At 43.9% G+C, this 24610-nt stretch overlaps 1 protein-coding gene across 1 annotated transcript in view; it reads left to right on the forward strand.

Moving 5' to 3' along the window:
• The window catches only part of Lmcd1 (LIM and cysteine-rich domains 1), a 58869-nt gene extending 43366 nt beyond the window's left edge, over nucleotides 1-15503 (forward strand). Inside the window, exons 4-6 of the mRNA NM_001008562.1 lie at nucleotides 1565-1900; nucleotides 13761-13976; nucleotides 14888-15503. Coding sequence (NP_001008562.1) covers nucleotides 1565-1900; nucleotides 13761-13976; nucleotides 14888-15046 — 711 coding nt within the window. The 3' untranslated portion in view covers nucleotides 15047-15503. The remainder of the gene's footprint in view (nucleotides 1-1564; nucleotides 1901-13760; nucleotides 13977-14887) is intronic.
• The last annotated feature ends 9107 nt before the right edge of the window (nucleotides 15504-24610 follow it).

Below are 24610 nucleotides of genomic sequence, written 5' to 3' on the forward strand. Positions count from 1 at the left end.
ATAAACACACCACAAATTGTGTTTCCCTGGTGATTCTAAAACCAGTCGAGCTGTCAATGAGTATTAAGCACCTCATTAGATGTCACCATCATTTCTTGTCAGGTAACAAAGTGAAGTGATCTTCAATTTCTTTCTGATAGGAGCTGAAATGAGTAAACAGATACCCTTTCTCTTCCCAATTGTCATCACCAAGTGAAAACCACAGTAGTGCATAGGCAATGAAGAACAAAAGAAAGCAATCCTCAGCCAACAGTGTCATGCCTTGTCAATGAGCAAATGGCAAGCCACCTGACAGTTATAAGTCAATGTTTCTCTCTCACCCATCAAAACTGGTATCACAGTGGCAGGCTAGAATGTGTTCTAGCTTGGTTAAATCTCCAGGGAAAATTTTTAAATGTGTCAGTCAGAAGACAGCATCATAGAGAGCAGGCATCCCTTGGACCCACAGCGTGGTAAATTCAGACAGAGACAAACATCCGTGGTTCTAGCACCAAGGGAAAGATACAGAAGCGTCTCAGCACATAAGGGTTACAGGACACACATTTCCCCTTTGCATTCTTTCTCTTACCTATGCACTTCTATTTCTGACAAGGGACAGGGAGTGTGTGTGTGTGTGTGTGTGTGTGTGTGTGTGTGTGTGTGTTTATTTCTTATAAATGAAAAACTAAAGTTAAAAAAAATAGCACAACAAGACTGAAATGATAGTTCTGAAACTAAAGTGTGTAGCTGGCAAACATAAAGACCTGAGTTCAGTCTTCAGTTTTATGCAGCAGGCATGGTGGCACATGGAACCCCAGCTCTGGAAAAGCAGAGACAAGTGGATCATTGGGACTTGATAGCCAGCCAATGTAGCCAATGAGTCTGAGGCCAATGGGAGATCGCATCTCAAACAAACGGTGGATGGATGTCCTAGTTTGCTTTCTGTGACTGTGAAAAATATACTCTAGCCAAGAGCAGCTTATGGGAGGAAAGAGTTTATTTCCCTTATGCTTTCAGGTCACAGCTCATAACTAAGGGAAGTTAAGGCAGGAACTTAGTAGGAATGCAAAGCAGAAGCTGTGAAGGAACATTGCTTGCTAGCCTACTCAGGAACCTGCCCAAGGAACACACTTCCCACAGTGCACTGGTCCCTCCTTAGCAATCAAGGCACCCCCTCAATGCACACAGACCAACCTGAAAAAACATTACTCAGTTGACTGGGGAATGATTCTAGGCTGGGCCAAGCTGGCTAATAATAAATAAGACAATGGCACTTTAGGAACAGCAGCAGCCCAGTTGGCTTTGGCCTCTACATGCATGTACATACATGTGAGCATGTACACACACACACACACACACACACACACGCACGCACGCACGCACGCATGCACGCACGCACGCACGCATGCACGCACGCACCACAGGAAGGAACAAAGAGAAGGAGACAGGGAACATGTATTTGTGCTTCAGTCACTGCTAAGAGTAGAAGATCAGCATGTTTTGTTTTAAGTAGATTGTGTCTTAGCTTCTATGACCATGAGCTACAGCCATGTGACATTGTCTCTTCCACTCTATCCCCCTCTAGGGCTTGCAGTACATGGAGCTCATCCCCAAGGAGAAGCAGCCTGTGACAGGTACTGAGGGTGCCCTCTACCGCCGACGCCAGCTCATGCACCAGCTCCCAATCTATGATCAGGACCCCTCTCGATGCCGCGGACTTGTGGAGAATGAGCTGAAAGCTATGGAAGAGTTCGTCAAGCAGTACAAGAGCGAGGCCCTTGGGGTGGGCGAGGTGGCCCTCCCAGGGCAGGGAGGCTTGCCCAAGGAAGAAAACAAGACACAGGAAAAGCCAGAGGGCACAGAGACCACTGCCCCAACCACCAATGGCAGCCTGGGTGATCCATCCAAGGAAGTGGAATATGTGAGTGTCCCTTGTCTCTGGTCTGGCCGAAGCTGCCCAGACTAGGGCTTTGCCCTCAGGGTCCTCCTGTTTTGCCATACTCTCTTCTCATTCATATGTTTATTCATGTTCAATGAAAGAGGCAGATACTTGGTACTCTGTGTCAGACATCACACATGGAAAATAACACCAGGGTACTGCCCCATGGAAAGGATAATAAACTAGCATGGTGCTTCTCAACCTGTGGGTCATGATCCCTTTGGTACCTCTAACTCCAAAAATACTTATATTGCAATTCATAACAGTATTAAAATTACAATTATGAAGTAGCTTGAAAATAAGTTGATGGTTGGAGGAACTGTATTAGAAGGTTGCAGCATTAGGCAGGTTGAGAACCATGGCCCTAGGAGAATGCCAGCAATGAATAAGTGGTCACAGCTTAGGAAAAGGGTATCTAGCTTCCCTGTGGGTAGAGACAGACTATGAAAATGTGGTAAGGATCAACTGATGTGTGAGGAATAACTCAGGACCAACCAAGCTATAGACTTGGAGCAGAAGCTTTGTGCCTTCTTAAAGAATGAGCATTTGCAAAAAAAATGAACTGGAAGTTCAGACAAACAATTGGCATAGCAATAGGAGGCCCATGTGCATGATGGCATAACAAGCTGGGGGAGTGGATGTCATGAGCCTAGTGAGGCCAGACTGGTGAGTTTCACACTGTTCATAGGTCCATCATGACATCATCTCTCAGGTTTCAGGAAGTCAAACAAGGAGAGGTCACTGCCCCCATATTGGTGGGTATAGCCTCATATTGGGCTAAGGACTTGATCTGAAGAGTCAGGAGTAGGAATGGTTCCAGCTGTGTGGTTGCCAATGTTCCTTAGCAACCGTGTGGAAGAGGCACATACCTGGGATCATCCTGATAAAGCACAAAAGAGAAGCCAGTGTTTCAGAAGTAAAATTCTCATAAATGGATTTGCCTTAAGCTGTTCCTCAGGCCAAGACTAGAACCGTGGGGCTAATGGCCACTATGTTTCTACAGGGAGAGCCTTATCCTTACCCTTCATCCAGGTAGGCTCTTTTGCATGTGCCAACTTAACATTTGAATATGAAAGTCCCAGCACAGGGAGCCCTCTATTTGCTAGGTCATCGTCACTGTGGCCAGATTATCTAACATAAGCAACTTAAGAAAGGAAGTTTCCATTTCGCCTTGTGGTTTGATAGGTTTTAGACATAGGGTGCCATGCACTTAAGCAGGACATCACAGGAGAGGGACCATGTGGTTGGATGGGAAGCATCCGACAGACAGCAAATGGAGAGAGGAAATAGAGGAAGTGACCAAGGCAAGGAAGAGCCTCTAGGTATAAGTCGACAGTAACCTACTTCCTAGATCTAGCTAAACTATCTCTACCCTTTATCATCTATCAACAATGTCATAGCATTATTATGTCAAGGCCTTTATGATGTGATGGTCTTTAGAAATGACCTCGAAAACGTACCCAAAGGAGAATGGTAGTAATCTCCAGAACAATTCTCAATCCAGGCAAATGGATAGCCAAGATTAGCCATCATGGCCCTGAGGTATGTCTTACAGGAAAGAGACTGGTACTCTCTAGTAAACCAGACAACCCACAACCCACAGAAAGATGGCCCAAGAGTCTGGTTACCCTGTTGTTTCTGACTCTGGGTTCCTTAATTAACTCCCAACTCCATGCCAACCTTGCCCTCACTTGAGATTGCCATCCAAGGAGCCAAAGCCTCAGACTTTTCTAGCTGAGAATTCCAAGATTTGGGGGGGGTTTTCCCACCTTATTATTTAACAGTGAGCCTTAGTTTTTTTTATATTGTTTTGTTTTTTAGTTATGTGTATATGAATATGTCTCTGTGTGGGTAGGTACACGAGGTAATGCAGGTGCCTGCAGATTCCAGAGGAAGGTATTGGATTTGCTGGAACTAGAATTACAGCTGTTGTGAGATGACAGCTGTGGGTTCTAGGAACTGAACTAAGGCACTGAGGCAACTCTCCAAGCCCTGCCAGTAAAACTTAAAAAACTCACTTCTTGGGGTGGATATTTGTGTCCATCCCAAGACTTTAAAGAGACTTTAAAGAGAAACTAAATCTAATTAACATCATAGTTACTAGTTTTATAAACTGTGCTCCCCACCATACACCACCCCAACCCCTTCCACTACCCACCCTTTTACACTTGTCTACACTTGAAGAGTAAGTTTAAAGAATTCAAACTTGGAAGTGAGTCTCTTAATGTCATTGTGATTTCTCTGAATTGTCATCAGAGATGACAGGGAGAGATACTGTTTTGAGAATGTACCTTGTCCTTGACTGGGCCCCACAAATTTATTTAACATAGAACTGGAACACAGATGCCCTGAGATTCTGAGTTCTTGCCTGTACTTAATTCTAGGGAATATTTGTGACACTTTGGAAGCATTTAAGTAATTATATTGGCCAGTGAGTAGCATATTCCACAGTCAGGAATGAATAGGGAATAAGAAGCTATTAGGATGAATTTGTCTGGTGCCTGTGAAAGATTTAGTTCTTTGTCCTGCCCAACCACAATTTTAACTCAGTATCTTACTGTGTCATTATGGGGTCACATCTGTCACTCTTTGCAGATTCTGAAAATTTTCTCATCTCTCAATCTATAGTGGGTATCCTTGATGTGGACTGTTGGAGACCAACAAACATGGTCCACAAGTAAATCAATGTTCAAACCAACCTGTGCTCTGGAGGACAGGAACAATTTGGATGGCATCTTGCCTAAGAAGCCAGTGGCATCCCCTTTGGCTACATTGCTTAAGCTTGAAGTTTTACGCACACCTTCAGGTTCTTTTGAAATTCTCACAGTTGCCTGGCATAGTGATTTCATAAGAGTCATGAGATGTGGACTCTCAGGTGCAACCACAGTAGGTTGATTGTCCAAGATCCCATTTTCATAATAGTATCCAGAGGATGCTGACTTAGAACACCCTCTGAATATTTGGATTTTGCTATTTGTTCCAGGATAAAGCATCTGGGTTCTATGTCTCTTTGAAGCAGGAAAAAGAATCCCAATGCAGCTTAGTAGCACTGCAGCCCATCAAGCTGTGTCCTCAGGAGCCACACTGCCAAGTGTGGGCCTGAGCCACTCTCTGAAGCCCATGATGGATGGATGGATGGATGGATGGATGGATGTATGGATGTATGGATGGATGGATGGATGGATGGATGGATGGATGGTTGGTTGGATAGGCGGATAAAGATTACTTTAAAAGAGTCCTACTTTAAAAAAAAATTTACCCAATAATCTCAGGGTCCTTTGCATAGTATTATAGAAATACATGCACTGTTTTTTATCTCCCTACCACAGACTCCAGCCCTTGACACTGAATCACGGCCCTCAGCCACCTAAGATCTCCCACTATGCCATATTGCATGATGCCCCCAAAGGTTTACTCAGCTAGGTCATGCTCTTCCATTAAAACCTCAGTAGAGGAACAATGATCATTAGGGTCTGAGTTCTCTGCACCCCCAACACACAATTCTCTCAGAGTGTCATGCCAGAGTCCTCTGGAGAACTCTCCCCAACAGGCTGTAATTCATGGAAATCCCATACTAGATAGGAGCCAGTATGCAGGACACAGCTCTGCCCAAACCCTACCTGTGCAATGACTATAGCTTTCCTCTAATGAGGATGAGGTCAGTTCATGGATTGAGACACCAGGCTTAGCTTTCAAAGTCCAGTATGTCAGACAGACCTGCCAATAGGGCATGCTGACCTAAATCATCAGAAGTACATCTACTTGGGCAATGAACTAAGAGGTGTGGCTGTCTACACCAGCCTCAGAACAGATCACAAATCACTTCATCACACTGACAGTGGGAGAACACCCTCAGCCATGGATCTTTCAATAAGGCCTTTCCATAAGAAAGTCCTAAGGTAGAAACGCCCCATCCCAAATACCAACTCATCTGCTGTCATTCCTGGAGGGAGGCAGGGAGGGGAGAGATTGTCTTTTCAAATCACTAAGGCTAATTAAATATCTTCAAATCTTTGGGATGACCATGACACAGCTTGAAGTCATCAAACAATTTTCCCAGATGAAGAGCCCGAGACACAACTGTAATAGTTTGCTAAAGTGGCGGTGGGCTGATTCATTCCCAGTCTTGTCACTGCTAGCAGTGTGGTGGGAGCAGTCCTGAGAACAGCTTCTACAAAGGGTGTGTGTGTGTGTGTGTGTGTGTGTGTGTGTGTGTGTGTGTGTGTGTGTGTGTGTGTGTGTGTGTGTACTTGACATCCCTCACAGCCCAACCTGCTAGAGAATGAAACCCTTTTCTCTGTGTTCTAAATAGAGCAGAAGGACACCCTACCCCAGCCCAAGTCTCTCCTCATGGGTCTCAGGAGCATCTCGAGGCTCTGGCCAAGGAGCTGTGAATGCCAGAAACCTGTGCTATACCCCACCAAAGTGCCTCACTCTCTTCAAGCCCCAGCCCCATTTTTCTCTGCTAGGTAGGATTTATGGATGCTGTACTGTGCGTGCTCTGACCGCTGACAATTCCGCAGGCAGCTTCCCTGCTTTTGGAGAGCTCAGTGGATGTTCACTTGGAAATTGAATACACAGGGTTCCCAGGCATGTCACTGTGCCCAGGCATTTCCGCCTTTCCACCACCCCACACTTGAAACTCAAGGAAGGGGACAGAGGGCCAGAAGAGACCATAAAATGTACTCTCCGCTCTCTAAAGCTAAACACTCTTACCATGAGCACCCTGCACTCCCACTTCTCCGTGCCCCTTCCTCAGGTCTAGGTGATCTGAGAGCAAGCAACTGAGAGTGGGGGGAGGCTCCCCGCAGTCCTGAGAATGCAATCACAAGACCCCAAGACGCCCAGTGGGATGTCAGACGTAGTCCAACTCTTTTTCCTCTACCTCCCCACAAAAATGCAAAAGGAGGTGCAGCTGGCCTTGGACTCCACCCTCCTCCATAGGAGGGCCTCTCAGATGGCATCTTACAGCCACTGGCAGCTCAAACTGAGGCCCATCCCAAAAGGGACATATTTGTGGGCAAGGGACTTCCAAGTTTTTTGTCAGAGCAGATGTTTGGCGTGTGGGCCGTGCAGGCTGGCTGCTTTTTCTGCCAGCCCTACTTGGGGACTCAAAGCTCCCTTAGCCCCTCTGTGAACCACCTCTTTTTGACCTGGAGACCAGTGAGGAACCACCCAGTCACAGCCAATCCTGGTTCCTTCACCTTCCCTGACCCAGGTACTCATGAATGGGGACCTGGGAGCAGCTCTCAAAATCACCATGGTAACCAGGCTCTACGGCCTCTGCCTTCCTTCTCAGTGGGGATATTTTAATGACATTTTAAAAGATCATTTTTCCAAAGAAAAAAATCCCTTTATTCCACTTTTTATACTATAAATACTTTCCCATGTGGGCATGTGACTTTTATAGCCATTTTTTTTGCCTTCTTCTAAGTGGGCTGCATAATATTCCATTGACTAAAACAGCCAGTGGCAGGCTATTTTCAATAAAGGACAGAGGGTGAATATATAAAAGGTGACAAACCCTGTCTCCTATATCATGCTGCTATAGGCTCTATCTAAACAAGTAGTTGGCTATGAGCCAATAAAATTTTATTTATAAAAATGAAGGGAAGTAGAGTGGATCCATAGAGAAATGAAGTTTGCTAACCCCTGAGCCAAAAAAAACAAATGTTCAGATTTTTTCTAATTACTTGAGTTTTGTTCTTTTTATTTTTTCCTTTTGCTTTTTGCGTTGATAAGTTAAAAAGTGATGTTGACTGTAATGGCGGTATTAGTGATAGTGTTACTGATAGTGTTAGTGATGATGGTGGGAGATAGTCATAACGGTGATGATGTTGGTGTAAATGATGATGATGGTGATGATGATCATAGTAATGGTGGTGATAACGGTGCCAGTGATGATGATAGGGATGGTGGGGATGGTCCTAGTGATGGTGATGTTGATCATGGTATTGGTGATGGTCCTAGTGATGGTGATGTTGATCATGGTGACAGTGATAGTCCTAGTGGTAGTGATGCTGACAATGGTGACGGTGATAATAATGTGATGATGATTAAGATGTGACAATGTTGTGAGATGCCATTCTTTACTTACGCCAGGTACAAGCCAGGAAATGCTCATTTCATTTTATCTAATCCCCAAAATTACCCTATAAAGCATTGTGTGTGTGTTCTTTCCAATTTAAAAATATACTTTATTTTTTATTTAAACTTTTGTCTGTATGAGTGCTTGCCTAAATGTATATATGTGCACCATGTGTATGTCTGGTGCCTTTCAAGGCCAGAAGAAGATTCATATACCCTGTAACTAGAGTTATATATGATTGTGAGCTCATATGTGGGTGCTAAGAACTGAAGTCCTCCACAGTAGCAGCCAGTGCTTCTAACTGTTTATCCATCTCTCCAGCCCCTTTCTTTCTCTGCTAGAAGCATATGATACTGCAGATATCCCATGTCCCTGGGTCTAGACATTGTTCATGACCCCTGCAAAAAGAGAAAATTTTCTCTGCTCAGTTGTGGATCAACTTACTTTCTATACAAAGCTGGTCCTTGCATTCATGGTGATCAGAGCTACACCTTAAATGGAGGCTACTGTTTTCTCTTGGGAGAGTAACTTAGGGGCTTCATGCCCTTCTCAGTATTGAACAATAACAAGGATCCAATTAAAAACACCTAATGTTTAGCAAAGATCCTGGAATTGCAACCTGCTCTAAGAAGACACACTTGGTAAAAAGGCTGTTACCAATAATGACCACCATGGATGATGAGTTTCCTATAAGCCAAGGACCACCACTGTTACTGAGGCTTGGGAAAGCCCCAGTTTCCCCTATGCTTCCCTAGAAATGAAGCCATGGTACTGACTATATTCCAGGCCTGGATCCCTAGCCACCATGTACCCAGGGTGCTCCTTCTGCACCCTCTGGGGCCTTAGGAAGGCTAGTTAATGTGTAAGAAAACAGAATTTGAGACAGCTAAGCCTGCAGAAATGATGTCAGGCAAGAAAGTGGGGGAGGGGAGTCTTCTATGGGACCCAAGCCTAAGGAGCAAAGATGGGGACTAAGCACCATAAGAGGACATGGGAGATGCTGTTTATAAATAAATTGTTGAGTGTTTGCGTTGGAGCAAAGCCAGCGCCTAAATTCAAGGCCTTGTGTTAATATTTATTGGAGGGCAATGGTAAGATTTTCACGAGGCACTCTGGATTTAGACTGAGTAGAGCTTCGGATAAGAGCCTTCCAGGAGAAAAACAGCAAGTTTGGGATGTGCTGCTGGCAGCCTAAGGCAGAGGTTACTATAGCTACAGAGGCCGTTCTGTGCCCTTGGATCTCCCTGAACCTTGGTCCTTAGATACATTTCTACAGCCACATGTCTCTAACCTACTGTCCTGGACCTGCTTTGGCCTGAAATACTTTGTGTCATGCTGCAGCCCCGTGGTTTCATGTGTCCCTTTTCAATGTGGTTCTTCTTGCTATGTTGTGGAACAAGCTATCCCGGCCAAGTGGCTTATGTCAGTGAGGTCCCTTTTGTTCTTGAATCAGCCATTTGACCAGAGCTCCATAGGGACATCTTGTCTCTAGCCACTGATCTTTGCTTGAGCAGAAGTCTCTGGACTGAGGAACATGCGCAGCTGAGTTGGTCAGGCAGGGTCTCCTTGGGACTCTACCTCTACATCCTATACGTGATGATCATATTGGTATGGAAGTTTCTGGATACTGGTACTTTGTTCTTCTCAGAAATCCCAGGGGCACTTCTTTAGAAATGGATTCTGGGTAGCGCTATATAGGTTATCCTGAACTTATGACAACTCTAGTTAAGATTGTTCAAATTGGCACTGTGGTAAAAAAAAAAAAAAAGGAATAGGGGATTGGGAGACACTGAGTCAATGCCATTTGGTATTTTTCCTGGACTAGCCATGGGTATTGTTCTCTTTCATGGCACTGGGCAGGGCAGCAGGGCACAGCTGCTGGTCAGACACTCCATTTTAAGAATGAATATGAAGACAACTGAACTGTGTTGCTGAGTCAGGAGGCTGATTGTTGGCAGTGTTGGACGCATGGCCATGTATACTTTCTACTTCTGTTGACCTAACCCTGTCATAAGCAGAGGAGCATCCTCCTACTTTGTGCTATGTGGTAGCACTCTGCACGATGTCTTCCACTAAACTGAGACATGATTTCTCAGAGAAAGGGAGCTCAATGCCATGCTGATTAGAAGAGTATCCAAGACAATGCCAGTGCAATTTGAACACATCCCAAAGCAAGGAACCCACAGACCCACAAAGTCTCAGCAACCAATAGCCAAGTCTGATCCATCCTTGTCCTTCTCAAAACAGATAATAAACACTGCCTAGGCCCAAGCACAAGACACTCAAAATCACTCATTTTAACATGCTTTTTCTATTCATTTACTTGTTTCCCTGGCTGATCTCTAACTTATTATGGAGATCCCCCTGCTTTCACCTCCTGGGCTCTGGGATTATAAATATGAACCACTGCCTTTAACAACGTATCAAAGTATCTTACACTGTGTGTGGGGATCCTAGAAAGGCATAGGCATGGAGAAAAGCCTCTTCCTCATTCTATCCCTGAGAGGTTTTGTCCCACATTCCCTCTCCCTGGGGGAAAGTGCCGTGCAGACAAGATTCCCTGGCAGATATTAGGAACACTCTTATGAGCAAGCTTGGGAACAGGAGCAAAATCAGCTCATGTCCTTGAGATAAAATGACCCCCTGAATGCCTTTTACCCTAGTCTCAAGAAAATTCTGCCTGCCTGTACCGCCTCCTTTAGCAAAAAGTCCAAGAATGGCCACATTGGGTTTCCTTTCAAAGTGTTAAAATGTAAGCCCTATAGGAATTCAAATTAGCCTTTGTAGTACCTGAGGCATGCTGTACTTTGCACAAAGCTCACATGTCTGGCCAGGTTTTAGCAATCCACATCACTGTTTTCCAAAGGGAAGCCCTTAAAAGTCCGCATATCTCCTTGGGTTTTGCAAAACCAAAAGTTCAAGGGAAAAAGTAAAAGAATAGATTGCCCCAAGTCCTCCAGGGGACCTCAGGGCAGGAGAAGCCTGAGGACCAGTCCCCGAGTAAGCAGGGCTAGAGAAGAAGAGCAGTGGCCACAAGCCCAGAGCTGAGTCCACAAGCCCAAGGCTGTGACACAAGATGGTCAGACTGGGAACCACACTTGGGTTCTCCGAAGAGCAGTAAGCATTCTTACTGTCGAAGCCATCTCTCCAGTCCCTATAGTAGACTTTTAACAAATGCCTCCCCATTTAAACATGGTGAAATGTAAATATTTGGGAGTTGGGCTAGCTGTACTTTGTAAATTAAAATTAGCATTTTAGGAAATAACAAGGTCAGCAAACATAGGACAGTCAGACAATAAACATTTCCGGTATTTGGGGCCAACAGCCAAAATTTATGACACCCTGTGAGCTATCTATCTACGAAACGAAAAGAGAAAACAAATTTCCATGACATTTTTACTCAGGCAGTTGAAAATGTAATCATTAAGTACAGTTCTTTGTAAAAATCTAAGTCTGCTAATGAGAAAAATGAGTTCTTTTTGAAGATAAAATGTTTGTGAGTATTTGATAATACCTGGAGCAACACCAGGCAGCTGTTTGCTGACACCATTGAAACCCTGGGCTTTGGACGTGGCTTGGCCTAGTTCTCACTCCAGCTTAATCTTCTAAAATTGTGCCTCACTGTGCAAGTCACCAAATATCTCGAAGGGAGAGCAAAAGTTTTCCTAACATGGAACTGACAACCAGGTGTGTGATGGGTACATTGTCCCAAGTACACTACAGTATACAAACATGCCCTAAGGACATGAGAACTATCATCATCCTGGGACTTTGTGGAGCAGAAGAGGATTCAAAAGGGCTTAAGAGAGTTTATGTTTTATGACTATCAAATCTCCATTCTTGAGAAAATGAAAAAGTACATTTATAAAAGGAAGAAGGTATAAAGAGATGGATGGATGGATGGATGGATGGATGGATGGATGGATGGATGGATGGAGAAGTAGCTGGATTGGTGGATGGATAGATAGGCACATAGCTTGATAGATAGGTGAACAGATAGAGAAGTGGGTGAATGGATGTGTGGTTTGGTGGGTAAATATGTGGGTAGATAGGTTAATGGATAGATGAATGAATATGTAAGAAGAATGATGTGCAACATTCATAAATCCAGGAGATATGTCAACCAACGGTTCTCAAAATACCTTTAGAGTAACCTGTGAGGTCAAGATCTTCTATAGATTCTATAATGTATGTAGCTTCTTGAACCCTGAAAGAAGAGAAGGCTCTTTACATGACAGACATGAGGTAAACTTCTTGCAAAGAGAAAAAAGAAAGAAATCTTCATTGTGGATAAGCCTGACAACCAAGTCTTAGCTGGGGTCAAAGATGTTAACCTTGGTCAACACTCCTCCTTAGGACACACAGTAACAGCAAATACCCCAAATACCCCTGGTAGCAGGTAAGGGAACAGTGATGACCTCATAACAATGACGACAGATGACTCCTCATCTCAGTGTTAGCCCATGATGGTGACATCAGGCAGATTCTAATAGGCACACATTTTACCAAATATGTGACCATGACTACCCCAAACTGTCAAGGTCTCCCAGAAACATGTTAAGAAACACCTCAAAGAGGAGCCTGCAAAAGCAGAGGACTACATGTGGAGTCCTGGGTATATACCAAAGTAGAGGAAGGAGATCACATGAGATCTGAGGATGCCTGAGTGAGGTTCCTCAGCGACTTACTACTACTAGCTCATGGGCAAATACAAGCCATTAAAAGAGCAGAGAAAATGGAACATGGTGTGTGAGAATTCCCTCCCCTTTTTGTTCTGTAAATCTTAAATGATTCAAGAATAAAAGCTGATCAGAAGACAATACAGGGAAAGAAATCCATTTAAAGTTGAACAAAAGGAAGGATTCCTATGACATTGTACTGTATGTGGACATTTTTTGCTTATACTTTTTTAAAGGGACACACAGCACACATGTAAAGTTCAGGCCACAGTTTGCTAGAGTCAGTTCTGTCTGTCCACTGTGTGGGCTGCAGGGGTCAAACACAGGCCATCGGGCTTGGCAGCAAGCACCCTTACCCACTAAACCACCTCAAGCCCGTGACTAACTTCTGTGAAACTGCCACTTGTTGGGTTTTGATGTAGAGTCAAAGACGCATATCCTGTTTTCTTGGCAGACTATTAAAATACTCCTCCCTTCCTAGTTCAACTTATCAGTGGGAGGCCAGAGTTCCTCCACAGATTTCAACCAAATTGGCACAAGGCAAAATACAGACAGACCAGTAGTTAAGAGACTCCAGCTGGCTTAAGTTAGTTTTCTAAAAGATTTTCAAACTGTACAGTTTGAAATAGAGCATTTTCAATTGTTCTTCTCACTAATTTTTTTTCTGTTTGTTTTAGAAAACACAGTTGTTTTCAGACATAAAACACATATGCTAACACATTATATAAGCTTATTCCTATTATTATTATGAGGAGTTCAGTAGTTTAAACATTCATAGTTTTAATTTCTTTTAAGGTGACTGTCAATTCCTATTTTCACGTCAACAAAAACTTTGTAGAGATATTGATAACTATGAATATATAAACAATGATGAAACTAATGAAATTGATAATCTAGGGGATCAAGAAGGTACTATATGTAATCCTCACAAGATGAACAATACATTTACAGATGGCAAAACCAAGGAACAGAAAGGACTTTCAGCTTGTCCAGCATCACACAGAAAGAAGAGAGGGTGGAACTGGGATTTTTAAACCCATATCACATGCTCCCCTCTCTCTCATATCCTTTCCAGGTCTGTGAGCTCTGCAAGGGAGTAGCCCCTGCTGACAGCCCTGTGGTCTACGCTGACAGGGCTGGATACAGCAAGCAGTGGCACCCCACATGCTTTCTGTGTATCAAGTGCTCAGAGCCACTGGTGGACCTCATCTACTTCTGGAAGGATGGTGCACCCTGGTGTGGGCGCCACTACTGCGAGAGCTTGCGGCCCCGGTGCTCAGGCTGTGACGAGGTGAGAGTCAGTAGGCTGATGGAAGCAAGTAGGTTTGACCCTGTTATGTAGTGCAACCCCAAGGCCAATTGGTGTGGCTTTGCTGATGATGCATTATTCATTTGAGCAAAGTGTGCTGGGCCTCACTGGGTACTCTAGACCTCTATTTTCTTGACTGTAAAATGGGCCTTAGCTAAAAATGGTGACATAAGTTGCTTATAATCCCAGAACTTTAGAGGTTGGATGTAGGAGGACCACCCTGATTTCTCAGCTAGCAAAATGCTTGCCCTACAGGTATGAAGACTTGAGTTTGAATCCGTAGACATCAGTATTAGAAAGAAAGAGAGAAACAGAGGTGGGGGAGGGAGAGAAAGGAGAGAGAGAGAGAGAGAGAGAGAGAGAGAGAGAGAGAGAGAGAGAAAGCCAGGTTGTGTGAAAGGGAGATACAGAGAGATGATATAATTTTCCTTAAGTGACAGCTCATGCATGTGTCCTCTTGTGCTACAAAGTTAGAAAGGAGTCATTCTAGGGTGTCACTTTATTCTGAGTCCAAGGGACCACCCCTTGGTTTCTTGCTCTCAGAGAATGGCCACTGGCTGCCTCTCCATTATTGTTTTCCAGGGTCATGCCAGTTATGTAATCCCAACTCAGACAACAACTGGCCTCTGGATTTGCCCAAAAGGTTTCACAGATGGATAAATAAAAATCTGCCTGTAATAGAGTATTTTCTTTTTCCTGTCTGAAAAGCTAAGACACAAGCATGACCCTCAAGAATGACCACACCACCTGACTCAGATTACTTCATGGAGACCTTTAAAGGTCACAATACAAATGGAATGGGATAAACCACCATCCCATAAATTACCCTCTACACACTGCCTCTTTCTACGGGCAGAACTTCAGTCATGCATTCCTTCTGTCTCTCTTTCCAGATCATCTTCTCAGAAGACTACCAGCGTGTGGAAGACTTAGCCTGGCATCGGAAACACTTCATTTGTGAGGGCTGTGAGCAGCTGCTGAGCGGCCGTGCATACATCATCACCAAGGGTCAGCTCCTGTGCCCCACTTGCAGCAAGTCCAAACGCTCCTGAAGGGCTGCCCACCCACACCCAAAACCAGCAGAGTCAATCAGATTTCACCAGGAGACTGAAGCCATCCTATGGGGCGGATGCCACAGCCAGCAAGTGATGCATATTCTAGGTCGAGTTGTGGTAGATCTTTGAGGTTCAGTAGTTTCAAACCCAGAGGTATTCTAAGAAATCTTAGAATGGATTTATTGTTCCTAGCTGCAGCCAACTAAAGACACACTGGTATCCTACAAGGGAGCTCTAGGAGAAATTTCCCAGAATGCACTTCTGAGGGATCCAATCAAGTAGATGTAGGTTATGGTTTTTTTTTCTCGTGGACAAGGGATCTCTCCTGGGGGGAAAGGATGGGATTTCAACTCTCATTTGTTTGCCTCTTTCTCAAGTGGAATCTGAATCTTCAATAAACAATGTTTTTGGCATGATAAGCATATCAATAAAAGGTTTATGAGTTTCACACATATCCTTTTTATCTAGTCATTTACACCATGACACTGATTCTGTGACATGTGATTAGCCCCAAGCCCCTGAGCTGATACTTCCGGGAGATTAGTAAATGCTAATGAGTTGCTTCAACAGTTGTGCTTAATAGACTCTTGCTTCCTCTCCTCTGTTGCCTATGCCAAGACACCTAATAGAAACATATGTTCACATTTCATGGTACCCTAAAAGTAGAAATGTTACTAGAATTAAGGATTGAGGCCTGTGCCCATGGCAGCCCTAACAACAAACCAGGCTCAGCCATCCATCCCCAATTAAAAGAGCCAAATTAATAGTGAAAAACATAAAAAGGAAACTGGTTTAACTTGGCCATGTATGGGAGAGGGACAAAGAGACCCAGTGACCCATACACATGCCGACACAGACACACACACACACACACACACAGACAGACAGACAGACAGACAGACAGACAGACAGAGAGGTCGATCTTTGAGGCACTTACTAGAGGCCTAAGTTTAAATAGGCTTAAATGCAAGAAGTGTGCATAACTAAGCAGCCCTGGGCAAGTGTATTCCCACCCACTGTTATGTCATCACTGTCTCAGCCACTGGTCAAGCCTTCTTGTCTACACTGTATGAAATCTTACTGGGTGACAGATTCCCTCCATAGCTAGCATCAGGTTTCATTGAGTCTTTTCCTTCTCCCAGAATAAGATTCCTGGGAGGGAATTCCAATTCCCTGGGGAATTGTTTAATAATCTGATAGACAAAGAGGGAGAGAAAAGAATTCTTGTAGAACATTCTCATTCCTTTCAGGCAAGTGGGTTGCTGGAGCTGATGATCTTCTTAGAGCCCAAGGGCCCAACTCAGCTGTCACTAGCATCTTGACAGGTCCTTACTGCACCTCCCTGGGAGACCTGGCAGTGCTAGGAGCTGCCCAAGGTACCTTTGCTCAGTGAATGGGAACATAGTGCCCAGTAAACATAAATCTTTTAAACTATGGTATTTTTATGAGGAATCTCTCCATTTTTACATGTTGCCAACTGAACATTTTGTGAGCCAAACAGAATAAGTTTTGGGGCATGATTTTTATCTCCCTTTTATGGTCTGAGTATTTTCAGTCTTCAAAATCATTTCCTTCACACAATTTCTAAGTATCACATCTTTTTCTACCAGAGATGCAAGGACAAAAAAGACAGTAGTCTTAGCAGCACATGCCCCAGCCATCAGTGTTCTTCTCAAAAATTCCCATCTGCTGCTCCAGCTCTTTTCTGTTCAAGTCCCACTCATGTGCTTTCCAAGCCTGACAGAACTGTTGTGATTTCTCCTTCATGGTGGGCATCAGCCTCTGGCACATCTCCCCTACTTCCCTCAATTCCCTTGCCATTGAGCTGTCTCAAAGATGAGTTCTGAGATCCTCTTTGCCTTCACTCAACTCTATGGTTCCCCAGTGCCTGTCAAATTGGGAACAAACTCTATTATTTAGAACTTTCCAAAACTTGGCCCATCTGTCTCTCTAGCCTCAGAACTCTGTACTTTCCTAGATTTCTATTTTTCTCTTTCTCTTAGATAGGTTCAAACTCCACCCACTACTCCTAGCTCCTTCTTGCTTACCTGAATGAAGGTCAAGTCTGTTATCTATTGAAAATTCACGTCCTACAAGAGAAGTGAGGCATATCTCATTTCTAAGACACTTCCCTGAAGTATCAGCAAAATAGTTTCATCCATCTACCCACCCAGCCATTACCCACCCACTCAGACATCTACCTAGCCATCCAGCCATCTACCCACCAAGCCATCCATCTACATAGCCAGTCAGCTACTTACCCAGCCAGACATCTAACCAGCTACCCAGCAATTTACCTAACCAGTCAAGCATCTACCCACCCAGCTAGCCATCTACCCACCCAGTCAGCCATCTAGCCAGCCAGCCACCCATCCTAGAAATGTTCAGTAAGCACTGCAATTTCTAGTCCTTGTGCTGCATGCAAGGCATACCACCACTCCCCCCAAAACAATGACCACTGCCTCTGTGAAGTTTACACTCTATAGAGACCATTATCAGGGAAATACATCTACAGTTCAGTGTAATGTGAAACTATAGTTAATGTGAGCTCTGTAAATGGAAGATTCACATAAACAAGAGACTAGACCTAGTCAGGAACATTAAAATGTTAAAAAAAGAAAGAAAGTACCCATGGAGATACTGACACATGACCTGGCATAAATTGACTCTGATCTGACAAAGAGGGGAGGGTCAAAGATGTATATATAAGCATCGTGCACAAAGGCCCTGTAGAAGATAACTTGTCTTTTTTTTTTTTTTTTTTTTTGGAGCTGAGGACCGAACCTAGGGCCTTGCACTTGCTAGGCAAGCGCTCTACCACTGAGCTAAATCCCCAACCTGACTTGTCCATTTTTTAATGCCCAGTTTTTTTTGGTGTTGAAGATACAGGGATTAATATGAAGCATGGGCAGACAGTTCATACTGCACATATGATGGGTGCACAGGGAGTGAGAAGGGTGGCCTTGAGGCACAGAAGTGGACAAGGCCAGCCTGCTTCTCTCTCCCAAACACCCAAAGCTGAGACCCTGTCTTAGGAACCATGAGAGCATTCAAACAGATTCAATTTGGGGTTGGTGACAGTTGGTCAGGGAGATGACTAGATGCCTGAACCCTCCTACGGAAAGCCCAGCATGATCAGATTGCCTCTGGCTACAGGATGGCAATCCAGTACACCTTCCTGGAGCATGCCACTGTTCCTTCTGTGTATCAAGAGCCCTGTCCTTGCATTGGAGGGTCTGCATCCTCTCTTAGGGACTCCCCTTTCGCTCCAATGGACTGTTCACTTAGTACCACCCTATTATGTTCTCCTGTCATCTCTTATGTCACATCCTGCCTGGCATAAATCCTAGCAGATAAACAATGCTCTTTTTGTGTTTCATGGCATCTCTACACTGTTTCCAGAAAAACTACTAGCACACCACACACACACACACACACACACACACACACACACAAACGCATGCATGTATGCACACTCTTCCCCTGTGCACTCTCTCCTTCAAGAATAGTCAGGGGCTCCCTGATTCTCACATAGAATTTGAAATTTCTTTGTCATGCAATCACATTTCTTAATTATGCTTAATAATTAAGAGGCAGCAACCTCTTCCAGGGAGACCTGGAGCTGAGGGGCACCATGTCAGCACCAGGACACAGGCTTTCAATGTCCCAATGTCAGTTGTTGCATGGTATTATCTCTGAATCAGCAAGGAGAGTGGCTGCCAATATCACTCCATTCTCTAGGCTCCTTGGTCTATGTACTCAGTAAGCCCCAGGCTGACAGCATTCCAACGCTCTTATCATACCGCAGTTATTTATTGGTGAAAGGCTCCATTTATAAACTTCTTTTAAATTTTATTTTATTCTTAATGAGCAAATAATCGTTGGACATTTTTATGGGGAACAAAATGTGACATATTGATAGATCTTTGCAGTGCCGAGGGAGCCATGCTCTTCTTCCTGATAAAATCACCACCATAGTTCCCTCACCCTCTGTACAAGGCCTGGCAAAATATGGAAAACGCAAAGAGCCCAGTGTCTGCTGTGGTTCACTTTGCTAATTGCACCATGTTCCCGCTGATCAAGATCACAGATACAGATTTCAGATTGAAGCGGACACAGTTGGCTATGTACCCATTCCCAGGCTACACCACTTCCTGCTTTGTAGGGGTGGGGCACTTCCTGTGACATAAATTGGCTCTCATAGTCCTGTTCCCAGAAAAAGAAAGGACTTCTTGCTGTCTTTGGCTTCTCCATCAAGGTGCTTCTTAGCTTCCCTCATAAACAGACCATCTTCAGAGAAATTGTGCTTTTGTTTTGTTTTTGTTTGTTTGTTTGTTTGTTTGTTTTCTTGGCTGAAAGGTGCCAAGAAGAGCACAAAGAATGGCCAAAGATCTTTTCTGATATCAGGACTCTGCACATGTTAATCTTCCTCATCATGCTAGGGATGGAACCGAGGGCCTCCACATGCTAAGCAAGTGTTACCACTGAGTCACACCCTCAGATCCCCCATGAAAACATTACTGTGTGATTTCTGACAGGGTGTTCTTATCCACAAGTCATTGCGCAGTCATCAGAGTCAGGAAATGGATACACGAGCACTGCAGTCATGAAATCCTCAGGTCTACATCAACAATGGTCATAACAATGACTTCTAAAACTAAAGGGTCCAGTTCAGGGCCACACGTCACTTTCCTTATCTGAATGAATATGCATTTCTGAAGCCATTATAATCTTCTAGTTCATTTGACTTGTTTGGCAGATTTTAAAATGACGCTCAATATGAAGTTTGGATACAGACAGAAGACATAGGAACCATTCTCAGAAAGGTATCTCTACTGCACCATCATGGCGTGGAGGCGCCAGGTCTGGATGTGGTACTTGACACGAACAGTGTGACTTCCTATTACAAGAAAGAGTCAGATCAGCAGATGTCTGAAGCTGCTATCGGTGTACCTGGCCACTTCTTCCTCATGATTTTGTCTTATACAAGTAGAAGGAATACTTTTCTCTATGCAAGTAAAAGAAATACACACTAATGACCAGAAGTCCAATGCACTAAACTTACAGACCAGGGACTTATTATCATTTCTAATCATTACCAAGTATTAGGTACTCTACAAAACGTATGTGATTTTTTTTAATGATTGGCAATGTAATAGCATTGGGTTTTTTTTATATGAACGTGTGTCCGTGTGTATGTGCACATGGATGCAGGTACCCATGAAAGCCAGAAGAGAGCATCTGTTACATGTTCTGTAGTGTGTAACTATATAGTATGTATGGAACTGAAGTTACAGGCAGATCTGAGCTTTCCGATGTGGGCACTGGGATCTAAAATCTGATCCTTTCCAAGGAAGCAAGCACTCTTAACTGCAGAATTATCTCTCCAGTCCCCAATAAAAATTTCTTAATTAAATTTTAATGTATAAGTTAAATATTTACATATGATTTTTACACCAGGTTCACCAGGAATGCTTGAGAGATAATTTATGCTACTGCAATGTCACTAGGGAACATGAATACCCCAGCTCCTGAGGCCAAGGTCACACAACAGCTATGAATACCAGCACTGCATTTTTGTCCTCCAACTTTCATCTATGAATGAAGGAGGCATCCATGGAACTACACCTTACTAAGCATCTAATGACTGTTGGTCATAGTTAGGAGAGGGGTGTCCTTTTTTTCTAATGGAATAGCCACTGAGGGACTGGGTGAGAAAATACACAAATACACTTCACAGAGTGAGCAAGTAAGAGAGATATGAGAAGGTGATGGAGAATAAGTGTGTGTGTGTGTGTGTGTGTGTGTGTGTGTGTGTGTGTGTGTGTGTGTAGGAGACTGTCAAAACATAAAGAGAAAAAAATAAGGAGCATTGGAAGTGGCAGTACATGCTTGCGGTGGTTTGAATAGGTATGGTCCCCATAGATTCATCTGTTTGAATGCTTGGCCTTAGGGGATAGCACTATTAGTAGGTGTGGCTTTGTTAGAATAGGTGGTATGTCACTGTGGAGGTGGGCTTTGAGGTCTTATACGCTCAAGCTATGCCCAGTGTGGTATGCAGTCCCTTCTGCTGCAGATGAAGATGTAGAACTCTCAGCATCATCTCCACTACCATGTCTTCCTGCGTGTCACCATATTTCTTGCCATGATGATAATGGACTGAACCTCTGAAACTGGAAGCCAGCCCCAATTAAATGTTTTCCTTCATAAGAATTGCCATGGTCATGGTATCTCTTCACAGCAGTAAAACCCTAGCTAAGGCAGTGCCTGACATCTGAAGACTAAGAGGTTTGACACAAGAAGCAGGAAGGTACAAAGGCCAATGGACCACAGATCAAGACCTTGTATGAATAAATAAAGCAGACACAAGAGCTAAAATAACAATTATAATAATAAAATGGTCTGAAGAGAAGAACATTCTAGATGTGGGGTCTTATCACCTGAAACCCCATGGCACAGCGTACAGCTACCCATGCATACAGTGTAAAGTAGCTCCTGAAAGCTCCTGAGAGCCTTTGTAGCCTCACATACCATTTCCTTGCAGGAAAATCACCTAAAACCCACTGTTCTAAATGTCCTCCTAATTTCTCATCAAATCTACCCCATAGGCACACAAGCAACAGTGACACTGAGAGATGGACTCCATGAGTCATCTCACTTCAGCTCCAAAACCTTGGCTTCCACCCTGAGAAGATTCTGAAAACAATGAAGTCATCTAGTGGCATAGGGATAGCCAGCTACAGCTTTCTCTGCCTCTCACAAGCCAAGACTGGAGGTGACGCTGGGGACTGGGGATTCCCTGGGTTTTGGTTAGTTGGTGTTTTGTTTTGACTTGGGTTTGTTTTGTTTCATTTTGTTTTGTTTTGTTTTGTTTTGGTTTGGTTTGGTTTGGCTCAGTTTGGTTCAGTTCAGTTCAGTTCCATTTGGTTCCAGCTAATGTATTAATGGTTCTATTCCACTAGCCTGACACAAAGTGATCTTCAAACTCTTGGCTTTGCTGAAATAGGGACTGCATAGATTGGCATTATGTGTTGTTGTTGTTGTTGTTGTTATTGTTGTTGTTGTTGTTGTTGTTGTTGTTGTGTTTGAGGTATGTTTGTTCTTCATAGAGGATTTGGACTTGTGGATAGAATAAATATTATGTATATCTATCTTGTGATAAGAGAAGTTGGTCCAGTTCAAGACAATATTTAAAAAAAACAGACAAAAGAAGGTAAGAGAAGATGTACATTCTAGAATCAATTTTCTAGTCCACCTTCAAGGGAAGGTCCAGCGCTTTAGCAACAACTAGATCCAGAGTTCAAACTTCAAGCTCTGATTCAGTTTCTTTCCTCCACCTCTCTCTTCTACTTGCCACAGTCTTCCTCCACATTCTTTCATTCTTCTCCATCAGACTCACCCAGAGTGTAGCAAGCATGGCTGCCAGCATCATGTAAACTCATGGTCCTCCTTGGAGCCCATGAGCCCAGTGAAACTTGAATGCTTCTTTCTAGGGATTTCCAGGGATGTCTTTGGTCAGCTACTGTGGGTTATGTTTATTCCTCAACCAATCCCACTGCCCAGAGCCTTACAGTACTCTTAACAGTGCCTCATCATAGGCCTGGAGGACAACCTCTGTTTAGGAGCGAAAGGGGAAAATTAGTAAAGACATCCACAGCAGCTTCAGGTAAAGTTGGGTTGGTAGAGAGCTGGCCTAGTATGCACAAAGACCTGGGTTCAGTCCTTGGCACCACACAAAGCAGATGTGACAGCACACACCTGTAACCCCAGCTCTCAGAAGGTAGAGGAGGAAGGAGCAGAACTCCAAAGTCTCCTTCAGCTACATAAGAATCTTGAGACTAGCCTAGCCTCGTGAAACCTTTATGTAGTAAAAAAGAGACAAGAGTGGATAATGAGAAAGATAGACAGACATGCAGAGGTGGGGGGGGTGAGAAGGCAGCGATAGCAGAGAGACAGACAAAAAGAGAAACACAGAAAGAGAGAGGCAGAGAGAGAGAGATACACACAGAGACAAAAGAGTGACAACCAGAAAGAGGGAGAGAGGGAGGAAAGAAGGAAGGAAGAGAAAACTATCTCCATCCAAGTAGCATAAAATTGGGTTCCTTTTGAAGACAGAGACCCTATTAGATACAGAGATGAGAAAGAAAAAACTCTGGTGAAGTGAAGCCAACTCCCCTTGCCAAAGTCCTGAAAGGCAGTCCACATAAATAAAACAATAGGAACAAGACATGTTGAAGTCAGAGCTAAAGATCCTGGGAGAAGAGTACCTCAAGGAAGCCAAGAGACAGAGTCTGAACCCCAGGATAGAGGAATGAAGCTCACAGGAGGCCCGGGGAAACTGCAGCATGTACTCAGGCTGTAAGCCAAGTCCCAGTGCTCATATTGAAGTAATTAGAATGCTACTAAAAATCTCATTTGTCTTGATATTTTAATTACCGGCAAGATAAGACAAATGTTTTTAAAGACCTAAATAAAATGGTAATCCCTGAAGTAAATATCTAAAAGGATTTTATAGTGTCCCTGACCCTTCTTTTTCCGCTGTGAGACATGATGGATACTTACTAAAACATTTTGTGGGAAAACTCTAATAGACGGGAAAGACAGACTTCCACAAGTTCAAATATGGAAAGTTTTAAAATAGAGAAGTGACACGCATAGCTAATGATCCCAGGATGCTAGACTGTGCAGGCTGCTGGCACAGGCTCTGGATCCTCATCAAATATATAAATTATGAAATATTGCTCCAAAGCAGTGCGAGCCTTTGCCCTACAAGGGAATGATTTGGGCTGCAGCTGACAGAGAGCTGTGTGGAGTTCATCTTCAGCTGATAACAAGGAAAGGAAAACGAGTGGATGGGCAAGCATCCTGGGGACCTCCAGGTGACAAAGCTGGATGAGGGACATGCTTCTTAGGCCAGGGAAGAAGACATATGTCTGGCCAGAGCAATTCCTGTCCCCAAAGGAGGTGACTGGCACGTCGTAGGTCGCAGCATGCACACACAGAGCTTTCTGTTTGCTTCCGCCTGAAACACATCCCTGCTATTACATTTATCTTAAGCTCCCACCACTGGAGGGCACTGCCTCCTCCAGGAAGGCTTTTGTAGTTTTTGTCATTGTTGTTGTTGTTGTTGTCGTCGTCATCATTATTGTTGTTGTTGTTGTTGTTGTTGTTGTTGTTGTTGTTGTTGTTGAGATGTCTGTCAGCTTCTTAGACTCCCAACCAACCATATGATTAATATGGCCATTGACTAGGAGGCGCCCACTATTCACTCTATTGTTTGTCTCCAACAGTGGGCAACTCATTCACTAGTTGGGTGCTTCTTTAATTTATTCACTCGCCAAGCACATATTCAATCTTCCTTTGGCCTAAACACAATGCCAAGCCTTGGAAATCCATAGGACACTGAGAAAAGCAATGTATCCCAGAAGAAAGGCATAGACCTGGTCTTCCTCACTCACTAGCACACAGCAAATATGATGTGTTACACCATAGTGGGTAGCACAGGTCCATCATGGCAGACGGCACAAACCCCACATGGTGGGTAATACAGATACAAGACAG

Source organism: Rattus norvegicus, chromosome 4 (assembly GCF_021556685.1).
Source record: "Rattus norvegicus strain SHRSP/BbbUtx chromosome 4, alternate assembly SHRSP_T2T, whole genome shotgun sequence".
In the NCBI taxonomy this organism is placed as follows: domain Eukaryota; kingdom Metazoa; phylum Chordata; class Mammalia; order Rodentia; family Muridae; genus Rattus; species Rattus norvegicus.